The sequence below is a fragment of the Schistocerca cancellata genome, chromosome 6, assembly GCF_023864275.1.
Source record: "Schistocerca cancellata isolate TAMUIC-IGC-003103 chromosome 6, iqSchCanc2.1, whole genome shotgun sequence".
Lineage (NCBI taxonomy): Eukaryota > Metazoa > Arthropoda > Insecta > Orthoptera > Acrididae > Schistocerca > Schistocerca cancellata.
In genome coordinates, this window is record NC_064631.1 from 534878923 (window position 1) to 534891994 (window position 13072).

Below are 13072 nucleotides of genomic sequence, written 5' to 3' on the forward strand. Positions count from 1 at the left end.
GAAAGCTAACTTTCTGACAGTCTTTTTGTTGTGCCTTTCTGTAACTCAGTGTCTCTGCTATATGGGGAGTAGCAACTATTATTTTCATTATACTATTACATTCCATCCTGGATTTTCCATTGTTTCCTTCAGAAAATACCTCATTTAGTTCTTATTTAAGAGACAAAATGCAAAATGTTTCCCAAGGATACAAGAATACTAAGAGAATTATCTTCATGAGGAGAAATTGACTGAGAGTCTCACAGTGTTCAATCATTTGTCCACTACTAGCCTTGCCTTACGTTAACAATCTGCCATTTTATTTGAATCCGAAGGCAGAGGTAATCCTGTTTATAGATTATACAAATTTTGCTCTAGAGCTGAGCAAAGAACCTTCAACAGAAAAAATAGCAAATGATGTTTTTGTAGAAGTTATTGACTGGTTTTGCACAAATGGACTAGCTAGAAAGTTTCAAACACACAGCTAATTCAGTTCTGTAATGTCAAAAGTATCCCAGCTCCTAGCAACTTAGTTTGTCATCAAGAAATAATAAAAGTGGCAGAAATTTCTAAGTTCTTAGGCATGCAAAAAAAGTGAAAACTTAATTTGTAGAAATCAGATAAAAGAACTGTTAAAACATTTAGATTCACCTACCTTTGCCATAAGAATAATTTGCAATTACAAGGATACAGATGCCAGTAAGTTAACACACTGTGCATATTTTCTTTTGCTGATGTCTTATGGGACAATATTCTAGTGTAACTCCTCACGCAGGCAAAAAGTATACATTGCCAAAAGAAAGTAATTAGAATTACGTGTGGGGTTCACACATGTCATCTTGCAGGCAAATCTTTGAGAAACTGGGAATATAAATTACAACTTGACAGTACATTTATTTATGTATGAAATTTGCGATCAGCAATCTGTCTCAGTGTGAGAGAAACAGAAATATTTACAAGTGCAATATTAGAAGGAAAAATTATCTGTAATGCCTCTTGATAAATCTAATTTGGGAACAGAAAGATGTGAAATATGTGGCTACCTTTGACAATCAACCAGTGGGTATAAAATGTCTGACAGACAAAGCCTTTTCAAATAAAGAATAAAAATGTTTCTCCTGAACTACTACTCCTGTACCATACAGGAATTCTTAAATAGAAATAACTATGCAAGAAGTAACATTTGGAATCTTGGTAACAGATATTCAACAGAGGAATGTCATGTTTCATAGATGTACACTGGCTATAAATTTGCAAAATTCTCACATAAGCAGGCTACTGTGGATTTTAACAGTTGAATCCTTTCTTGAATTCACTTAATCACACATCTTTGTCAACTAGATATTGGATGTCAGACAGAACACACATTCACAACATAGATTCATAAGTAGCAAAACACACATTTACTGTGTAACAAACTTGCCTCATTGCCTTTATTTCACCAATATATCATGGGAAGAGGCTAAACTCAGTTTCACAAATAAAAATGCACAAATAATGTAAGCCTGTATGTAATAAATTACAAATTCTTTTTTTAAATTAGACACCAGGTACAAATTTGTCAAATAATTAATTGGCAACATGATGAATGTGTCGTACGCTTGTTCAGCATATGGCTACGACAAAACAATTCTGTTGTAATTCAAGATATGGATAACTACCCTGTACTTGTGCACATTAACAGTGGCAAATTTTGTGGACCCAAACATCTGTAGGACACAGCCAGTTAAGCTCTCTCATAGTATTAACAAATTTCCAAAACCTAAACTAAAGTTATTAATTCTCTTTCCCACAAGATATTATGTGCTGCATATTCACAATAAAAAATATTTTCTGCACGATCATACACATGGCTAGAGTAGATAACCAATGTGCAAGAATATTCATTCCCTGCACAAAGCACTGGTGGCAGGACTACCACAAATATAGAAGCTCACTGCTTAGTCATACTACACAATATGATTGTAATACCTTTTCATATACATACAGCTCACATATATTTAAATATTTCAGTCAAGATTGCCATTTTCTTCTGCAAGACATGCCTGCCAAATTAAAATAGACATTTATATTTTAATGAATTCTCAACAGTATCCTGTTAAGTAAACAACACGGACTCTCGTAAATAAAAGTAAATGAGTTACTTAAAGTAGAAAAGATGTGTGTGTTGAAGGATTCAAACAGTGAAATACATGTAGCATGTTCACAGCCCAAAGGGCATTTACAGTATATGAAATACATAACACTCCACATAGAGAAGCAGCACTATGGTGAGATAGTGATACACAGATGACAGCAAAGCTCAGAGAATTAATTCTGCTTAGAAGATGTACTTGATCTGTGCAAAGACTTCTACCAGTTGGGAAACCTCTGTCCTTGTTCGTAATGCTCTTTGATATACAGATGATAACATTTCAATGTCAATTTTGTTTTTATACCATGTTTAATTATTATGCAGGCTGTTTGTTAAATGTATTAGAAGTTGTATTTGATGAGTACAACTACAATATATGGATAAAAATAAAATGAAACAAACATTAGCAAATGAAAATGTAAATAGCTGCAATAAATGTTGTACACCTGATACGGGTAATGAAACTTATTACAAGAAAGAATAAAACTGTCCATTTTAAATGGATATATTTTTTAGCTCTTTGCCTATGACTATATACAAAGTGTACAATAAAGTAAAAAATATACATAAATAATAACAACAGTAATAAATACATGGCTGAACATACAAAATACTAGAGTTTATTGGGGATACATACAGTTGATTCTGAGAGTTGAAAAAGTTTCCAGCTTATTTACAGTTGACAACATTTATGGAACACAAATAGGGAACAGTACATATACATACATCACATGCATGGACAAATAAAAAATTACACCTATAGTAATGAGTATTGCTGTATCAAAATTCTACCCTGAGTTATACATGAGTACACAACAATATTGCACCAGTTCCACTGCTAACTCTTAATAAACCAATTGAAACATTTTCATAATTTTAGAATCTCCATGTATTCACCTTTGAGCATACATCCATATAAACTGCTTTCATAACAATGATAATTCTATCACAATATTTGCAAAATTTATAATGAGGATGTCATCCACAATCTGTGAGTATTACAATTAAGAACCTATGTGAGTTGTTGCATTTGATCTGTCTTACACTTCCAAGATGTGAGGAACTACCTTGCAAGAACTTAATATGCTAAATCTAAAAAAATTAATGGAAATTATTTTCCTTATTTGGCAAGTAGCTTGGTAAATGAAGGTAAATAAGTCATTCTATGTCAACCTACACGTGATGAACTTATTTTAACCAAAATAAAGAGTTTCATTATGACTACCCTCCTTCTGAAATAATGTGTCATATATATGTAAATCAATCTCAGTTCATTGCAGTTCAAAGCATTTAAATACTGATTGGTCTAAACATAAACAGGATACTGAAGGCTAAAGAGAGAGGCACAGCCTGATAAGCTAGTCAGCAAGGACAGCAATGTGACTCTGACTCCAGAGCACAATATTGAAAGTACACTGAAAGAATGGATGAAATTATGTACTCATCACCATAAACAATGCTGCAAACAAAGCGCCAGCAGCTTTTATGGTTTAGGCATTGTTTGTGACTGACCTTAATAAACATTAGTTCATCTGTAATTTACTAAGATAATGTACCTAACAAAATAAGGAGTATAATCAGATGAAAACAATAAGCAATATGCAATAAAAACAGCCACTGTTTCAGGAAGTTGAGTATTTTATTTCTATACACCAACACTCTGCATATTTTTAGGCCAAAAGATGACAACAATCTGCAGATAGAGGACTAATGGACCACCAATCTCTGCATACTGACAGTGTACTTCAAGTGAGTTGAGCAAACAATAAATATGTGTAAGACAGTTTAGATAATAATGAGATGGTATGAAACATCTAACACTATTGAACTCAAGCCCACCAAAAAAAACTTATGATAACATCACTTATTCCAAAACTACTTCGGTACACAGAGTAAGCCTACAATCGAGTTACTTCATCAATAATCCATGCCATTAAACCAACAGTGATATGTTATAACTGACTATGGACATCCCTGTCTGCAGCTTGTGGTCTTGCGGTAGCGTTCTCGCTTCTCGCGCACGGGGTCCCGGGTTCAATTCCCGGCGGGGTCAGGGATTTTCTCTGCCTCGTGATGACTGGGTATTGTGTGTTCTTCATCATCATTTCATCATCATTGACGTGCAACTCGCCAAAGTGGCCTCAACTAAAAAGGACTTGCAATATGGTGGATGAACTTCCCCGCATGGGGGCTCCCGGCCAACAATGCCATACGATCATTTCAGTTCATTTTCATGGACATCCCTGGCCTTTGGTCCATTAGCTACAGTGTAGAAACAGGTGTCAAGCAAAGGCAATTTGATAACACTCTAGATGATGATATTACGCAGAGTAGTGGAATTTGCCTGGACTGAAATTTGTGCTATGGAATTTGATATTTATATACCAATGTACTATTTTGAAAAGTGAATTAATTACTTTTTCCATGCACCATGCAGTTTACTATTTCCTCTGATGATCAAAGTTAAAAAGGTCTCAATTTCATACTGGTAACACTTCACTATTTCAGCTCAAACAACATACTCACTTTCTAAGAGTGTGCAGACTATACAATAATTTCTGACCTTATTATGAAAAGGATGGATTGCTACCTACCATATAGCAGAGATGCTTAGTCACAGACAGGCACAACAAAAAGACTGTCAAACAAAAAGGCCTTCATCAGATTTAAACAAAGTATCTCCACACACACACACACACACACACACACACACACACACACACACACTCATGCAAAAGCAACTCTCATATTCATGACCACAGTTTCTGGCTGCCGAGTGTGGCCTCTGTGTGACTGTGCTTGAGCGTGCATATATGTGTTGTCTAACGCCAATGAAGGCCTTCTTGCCCAAAAGCTTTTGTTTGACAGTCTTTTTGTTGTGCCTACCTGTGACTCAGCATCTCACTGTATGGTGAGTAGCAGTCTAACCTTTTCAAAATATTGTCATTATTCCATCCTGGATTTTCCGTTGTTAAATTTCTGAGCTCGTAATTTTGAACATGATTTAAGCCAAGAAGTAGTCATAATTATTAGAAGTCCCCAGCAGTTTAGAAGGCTCTACAATGAGACTGGTCATCATGCATTTGATGTTTTTAGTTATAGTGATCATACATTTGATGGCATTTTAGATAACGTCAGAACGGAAGAGAAAGCCAGTCCTTGAACAACACATCCATTCACTTACAAAGAAACCTCAATGATTCAAACTTTGGCATTGTTAAACCATAATAGCATGTATCATAAGGCACAGGTAAAGACAAATCAAAATTTAGGCCTATTATGCATATGCTGTAAGGAGAAGTAACTGTTTGAAGTTAGAAATGATCTTTCCCCAGCTTGCTAAGTCAGTTACTTTGAAAGGGCAGCTATTAAATTAGCAGTTCTTACATGCAAGAAATTAATTGAAAAATGTTTTATCTAGAGATGTTATCACAGGGAATTACTGATTCAGTCAGTACTATATTTTTTTGTACTCATGGCATATCGTAACTGGTGAACACTGCAAAAACGGCACTAAAACTATGGTGTTATCCAAATATAGACAACAATAATAGTGCCATATGTACAAAAGTTACTACAGTCAAGTTATAAAGTTGAAATTATATTCAGAAGAACCTACTAAAACCAAGGTTTGCAAAAAAAAAATTTAAAATCCAAAATGTTTAATACTGTCACAAGAGCATCAGAATAAAGTTGGGAGGATATATAAGCATGAAGAAGTGAATGACAAATTTCTGAAGTACATATTTTCAAAAGGCTTTTTTTAATGTTCTGTTTTCAGTTGAATAAAAAACTGTTCATATCATTTATAAATCCTAAAGTTTTATCAAAATTACACAAAAATATAAAGAAGAAAATCACTAAACAATAAAAACATTTATAATTCAGAAAACAACAAAAGATATCTGGAATGTAATGATGGAAACAAGAAAGGAGAATTAAATTATAACAAAAAATATATCAAAACAAGGGTAGAATCATGTCTGGTTCACTGAAGTTAATCTGTAGTACTGCAACATAGTTCCAAAAAGTCCCACATACAGACACAACACCTAGAAAAAATAAAGCAGCAAACAAGAGCTCATTATGACTTGTCAAAAGTTAGTACAGCAATAAAAAAATAAAGAACATTAATCTGGCTGTGTGGACAGTCTGTGTGCTGGGTGAATTAATCAATAGATAGCATGAAAGATTATTTAGAGGTATAACGATGAGCTGATTTTACCTACAGTGTGCAAATATGGTCTCATTTTTACTCGTGAAATATAGTGTTTAAGTCACAGAAAATTTAATCTCTGTCATCATCATTGTCCAAAATAACAGAATCAGTGGAACAATAAGTTTACTATTATCACTAACATTTTCATCTGATATCAATAACAGTAAGGGTAATGCGTAACCAAAATGTTTGTAGTTAAGGTAAAAGATGGACTAATTAACTATTTAAATGAACATAACCATCTCTGTAAACTGATAGAGGTATAATATACTAGTCATACTAGAATTACAAAGCTTGTACTTGAGGCATTGAATATAACTGGCTGTATAAAGAATATGCTACAGGTAATAAGAATATCTTATCAACATTTTTGTGATTAGTATGTCTTGCATTTACATTATTTCTAGCTATGGACTTATTTCTTTGGGATACCGTAAACAAAAGAAGAAGAAATTTTTAAGTTAGAGAAATGAATCTCACTGTAAGGACCCATTTAAAAAGTTATACACAAAAAAATTGGGATCAAACAATATTCAGCTGCAGATGAATAACCAGCTGCACAAGGGCACACTAAACAATCTCACAAACTTTTGAGTCTTCCTTCTTATGGTGTAAACAAGGCCCTACCCTCCCCCCTCTTCACCATCAACACGCACACTTACTTCTGCAAAAGAAGTATTTGTGAGTGTTGTGTGGTTTTTCTCATTCTTTAAAGTATGCTTATTTGTCACACAATTGACGAACAAATGACTAGTTGCCTGTCCTCGATTTTTATTCATTATTTCCTGGTTTGTTATTAGAAATGTTAGGTACAGAATCTTAACTATATCAACTAAACTGCAATCTACATTAAGAAAAGAAAAACATATCAATGCATACAATTATACATATTTCCAAAACAGATTAAAGATGAATTAGGTTCCTTAAGAAAATTAAGTGTTAAAACATCAAGGTATTACAATGAATTACATATTACAGATGAAAACCACTCATCAAAATCCAGAATGACACTGATCTTTCATGTCCAGGCACCAGCAGCCTAGTACACCCAGGATGTAACAGAAACATTGTGAACCTCATTTCCCTCTTGTTATGAAGAAATGGTGAAATATCTTAAATTTTTGTTCTGTCAATTTCATTACTTGAGTAAGAGAGAGTAGTTTTGATGCATACTCAGTACACAATGTGCTCAACCTGCAGAATGACTAAAATAACAATTTCAAACAATGGAAACACCAGGTAGGAATATCAACAATGTAGCAAAAGATAGATCAATACCTACTGTAAAGACGACGCATCAAGTTACAGACAGGGACAATTAAAATACACTTATGTAAAGCTTTCAGCCACAGCCTTCATTAGTAAACAGAGACATACGTCATTTACACACACAAGCAGGCACACATCACACACATATGATCGCCAAGTCAAGCATCTCGGGCCGGATGCTGGAGTTAGTGGCCATGTGTGCATGAGGTGTGCCTGCTTGTGTGTATGAATGGTGTGTGTCTCCCTTTATTGATGAAGGCTGTGGCCAAAAGCTTTATATAATTGTCTTTTAATTGTGTCTGCAACTTGACGTGTCTTCTTTAAGGTAGGTAGCAATCTATCTTTTCCTACATTCTTAAAATAATAATTTTCTCTTTTGTTACTACAGTTTCGTCAATCTTCATTGAGGACACACAAACTAATCGTATACACAGTACTGTACATCTCCATAAACTATATTGCCACATTTTGGTCAGACAGAAAAAATATATGATATGAGAAATGCAAGTCATTAATTTCTATGAAAGTAAATTAAATACCTATACCTAATAAGTTTTTTACTATGTGAAATGATAGGCCTAATCAGATTTACTAGTTTCTCATTCAGATGATGCAGGAAACAGTAGTTAATCATTTAAAGGGAAATTCTATAAAAAATATGATGCTAAGTATGAGTATTAACAGCTAACTAAATAAAAAATTTACATCCAGTGAGAAACTGTGCAAACTCATAATGTTTCTGTTCCATTTGTATAGTTGTTAGTAAAAACTGTGTGTTTTCATTCCACTGTTGAATGTGTAATCCAGACTAGCAGATATGTCGAAATGTACCACACAGTAGTAGTTAGCATGTTGTTTTTCAAATTCAAAGAAATGGACATGACAACAGATGTATATTTAGCTACCATTGATTACCCAACATTACAGCATGAAAAATAAGGATGCAACAGATAGAAGTAATGAATACAGAAACAAGAGAATTGAGCCATGATAAAACTGCCAAACACAGCCATATGAACGAAAAGTGTGGTTAATACTATCCTGCAGATTTGTAATGAGGGGTGTGTTTGACAACACTACACAACTTACAGTAAAAATTGCAACATAATTTTTTCTTTTGAAGCCCCCATAATGCATTAGTTCACACGAAAGAGAATTTTTATCTACAAATTAATTATGATGCTGGTGGTCGTGGTAGTAATAATTATAGCAGTTGTGGATGTTCATATTCCTGAACTAATTCTGTTGGCAATAGCCTGTGTCTCTAAACAATTTGTATGTCAACACACTGTTATCTAGTGCACAACACTCACTCCTAAGTGCACAGCTATTTATTGTCTTTAAGGCATCATGTTTATACTTCACTGGTCAGCTAATTACTGTTATGAATACCACAAGGGGACACAAGATTGTAGATGACTTCCTCACCTGATATGCAAAAACAATTTAATGCTGACACTGACAGCTTGCTACAGTTAAAGCTATTGTGGTTTTGTATAAATTGAGAACAAATGTTTATAAATTCAAATAAATCTCGCACACAAAAATGTCATAGTTTGCAGGCACAGTTATAACTTTTGTCAGCTGATATTCACAGAGACACATGAAAATGCTTGGTTCCTCTCCATATCAGCACGCAATATCAAATAACGAACAACAGCACCTTCACATCCTGCTGCTGCACAAGTGGAATGTTAAGAAGCTCATGCTTTCTTAAACCTAAAACAGCCTCTGCAAGGTTCATGTAGAAGTAATACTTAACATCATTGTCCATCATGTAACAGCCAGATGAACTAACATGCTTGTGAGACTACTTCATTTCCTCACAATGTTACTGGCTTTCCATTGTTATATAATGATTCACTGATCTTATTGCATTGCCTTACACTTGCAGTCTGACTAGCAAATGTGTGCTGGAGATCATTTATTGCTTTACTGCTAGTTTTCTTTTTCGTTTTGTCGCATACACAGGTAAGAGAAATACTGCAAAGGATGAAATGCACTCACATGTGTAATAAAGCATTACCACAAGGAGCACATTACTAGCTATAACGTATAAATACAATGCATATATATAATTGAATACTCATACAATAACTGGATTACAACAGTCTAAAAACAACTGTACAATTCACTTACAATTCAGTCAAATAACCTCACTGCACACTTTGTGAAGTTCCCTATAGCAATGTAAATCTCATTCAATGAAGACAAAACTCCTAGTCTTTTATTTTTCACTTAATGTTATTTGATGTTTAGGAACAGGTCACCACACCAAATATATGATGGTGTAGCACAATATACGATTAAACACTGGTCTAGTATAAAAATACATTTACAACATTTAAATAATAAGACATAATAATCACAGTTACAAACTATGTAATGGTCAACAGATAACACGGTGAAAATGAAACCTATTTATTGCAGGGATTCATTAACAATACTGAAATTTATAGAAGAGGAGACTTATCACAGATGACTCATGTAATTTGTACAAAAAAATCTCTCTCTACTGGGCAAAAAGAACAACAAAGTAAGAACTCACACACAAATTTCATTTGAGATTTCCTTAAAAGAACTAGAACTAGAGGTATGGGATACGGATAGGGATGGGTGGTGGGGGAAACAGGGAGGTACAGAGAGCTTGCTTATCAAAAACATAAGCAAATGAAGTCATCCTTGCATAAAAAAGTATACAAGTTTCAGGGGTGATACCAAACACTATATCAAAGGCAGAGAGATAGTTTCCGCCTTTAATGGAAGATGTCAAATGCCAAAACCTGAGAATGTAACATATACATTTTTGTCTCTTATCATGATGTAAGCCCACAGAAACAAACGTTCTTCATAGTCTCATATGTTAGCAACATCTACAAGTGCTTGCCAAGAATTGGCAATTTGATAATATCAGCTGGCTTAGTATTTCATCTGAAGGAGCAGTGCTGGCAGCAGGCTCCAGTCTCAGCCTCTCTTATGTACTGCCTGCTGATTTCCTCGGCAGGCCGCAGCAGGGCCTCAGAACAAAAGGAAAGACACCCTGGTACGGCGCGCGTCGCCCTTGGCCCTTCGGGCCATCCCGAACTGTCAGATGGAGGGATCGGAGCCAGGGGCACCACCCATCTTGCCTCCCTCACCCCCAGCTCCGGCCCCTGTCCCATCCTCGTCGCGGAATGGAGACCCGGATGTGCCACGGGAAGACAGGCCTCGGAAATCCAAGTTGTACTGCAACAAGAAATAGTATCTTATGTACTTCTCCTCAAGCAAATGCAAAGACATGCCATTACATTAATCAAGTAATACCACATATATGCTGCATGAAAATATTTAAGGAATTGTAAAAGAGCAATTGTGACAGTTGGTCCAGGTTAAAAAACACTTTATGCTACTGCAACTACTTGTATGAATTTTAAGTAGTTTTTGCACAGTGTGTGTCAAGCAAATGTAAAGTATGAAAAAGATTAGAAGATATTAATGGTGAGAAACAGATCAAATTATAGCACATCATTATTCCATATGATAGTTATTATGCTCAAAAACAGTCAATCTATAAATATGGGTTAAGTAAGCCAAATTTTAGTTACTGGATCCTGAAGAAACACTGTATCTACAGTCTCTGACAATGAGAAATGCAATTTATCATCCTCCACAACTTTCATATGAAGAACAGTACTTTTTTTGTGTCTGCAATGACATATACTGTCAATCACCAAACAAAAGGATATGGAAACAACATAAATATGTTCTTCTTCTTAGGTATATACATCCTAATTGGCAACAAAGCACAGTAATCATTTTTCCTCTTAACTTCTTTCAACAAAACATTCACTTATTTACTTGCATATGACAGCAGCGTGTTAGATTATCAGCATTCTATTAAAATTTTTTATTTGTTTTTCTATTTCCAACTTGACTGTCACATGAGACATCAGACCGATGATAGCAAAAGATGATTACCACATTTGTCACTGTGAACTTTTACAATGTCCTTGTAGTGATGGAACTAAAAAGCTTGGAAAAACTGTGTCATCTGCTAATGTAGAAACAAAAATGATATAGTGGCTCCATGTAAGTGAGAATTGCAAGAAAATATGTGGAAGTTGAACATTTAGTGAAAGGTGACAGTGAAATATTTTTCTTGAAGCTCTATGGACAGAGTGAACATAGAAGAGCACTAATTTTGAGAAGAATATTATTCTTCGTTGAGGCTCACCCTCTGGGCAAAAGACCCCCCCTTTTTTTTTTTTAAGAGCACCAGTATTCCACATGAGTATGATATGCTCCACTTAACAGCAGAATTCACACATTATTATTCAAAATTTAAACACACTAGTTTGTCATATCCACAAATGTCTTCCTTTTACTTCTGCCATCCCGCCAGAGTTCCACCTCCATACATTTAAGCTTAATATATGTACTTTCATCTCTCAGTATCAAATATTATTCTGCTTAAAGTATGACTGTAAAAAGAGGTAAAGCTGCCATAAGCTCATATTTTGGGTTGAACAACACAGTGTTTTACTAGGCACAGTTCAATTATACGTGGTATGCTATTGCTTTCCTATGACCTTTGAACTGACTTACCCAGATAGCTTTATGGGGATCAAGAGTTTAATATGGATTCAGAACCATGGAGCAAATTGGCATTTTTCACATGAACAAAAATTATCAGAGGTGAAAGAAGTGAAAAGTGACTAGCACTGAGTGGAGACTGAACTGGAGATCATTTGCACTTTATCACTGTCAAAAATTTTACATCTGCTGAACTTCAAAATGTCAAATTATACAAAAACAAGGGTTATTCATATAAAATGAAATATGTAATTTAAAATTATACAAACAAGCATAAAATTTTTGTTAGTTCTCAAAAGACAGCTCTTTAAACACTTAGAAACACTTAGGAGATTTATGCTACATGACTAAACACGCACACACTTCAAGCAATAAGGGAAGATTTACACTAAACTTTTCACAGACATTAACACTAGTCACACATTATTAAAACACACACACACACACACACACACACACACACACACACACACACACACACGTACGACAACACAGAAGACAGCAAGCAATTACACAAACAAGCATGCACTGTGGGCCGTACATGTTGTTCTTGTGTCCTGTCACCTGGGAAGAGAAGAATAAGGGTTCCCAATGAAACGCATCATAGCCTGAGGACTCAGGAATCCAGGAATGTGATGATCAGCTAGTGCCCAGCTGCTGATTTCAACTCGCTGTGGCATGTACAGAGAAAACTGAAAAGTAAAACTCTTCACTAAAGTGCTTACAAATCTACATCCATTCAAACAAAAAGTTGTAGAAATTTCTTGAGACATTACATTATCTTACCTGCAAAACAAAATATACCGATTTTAACTGTACAATATATCCTAACTAACTTGTAATTACAGACTGAGATTTAATCAGTTAAAATAAGCTGGAACATCTTTCATTCATTTTCA

General features: G+C 34.8%; 1 protein-coding gene across 1 annotated transcript in view; it reads right to left on the minus strand.

Annotated features, from left to right (window-relative positions):
• Positions 1–1003: 1003 nt before the first annotated feature.
• Positions 1004–13072, minus strand: part of LOC126190812 (alpha-catulin) — a 197431-nt gene continuing 185362 nt past the window's right edge. The window contains exons 10-11 of the mRNA XM_049931376.1: positions 4823–10826; positions 1004–4792 (exon numbers count right to left, since the gene is read on the minus strand). Of these exons, the coding sequence (XP_049787333.1) occupies positions 10689–10826 (138 nt within the window). The 3' untranslated portion in view covers positions 1004–4792; positions 4823–10688. The remainder of the gene's footprint in view (positions 4793–4822; positions 10827–13072) is intronic.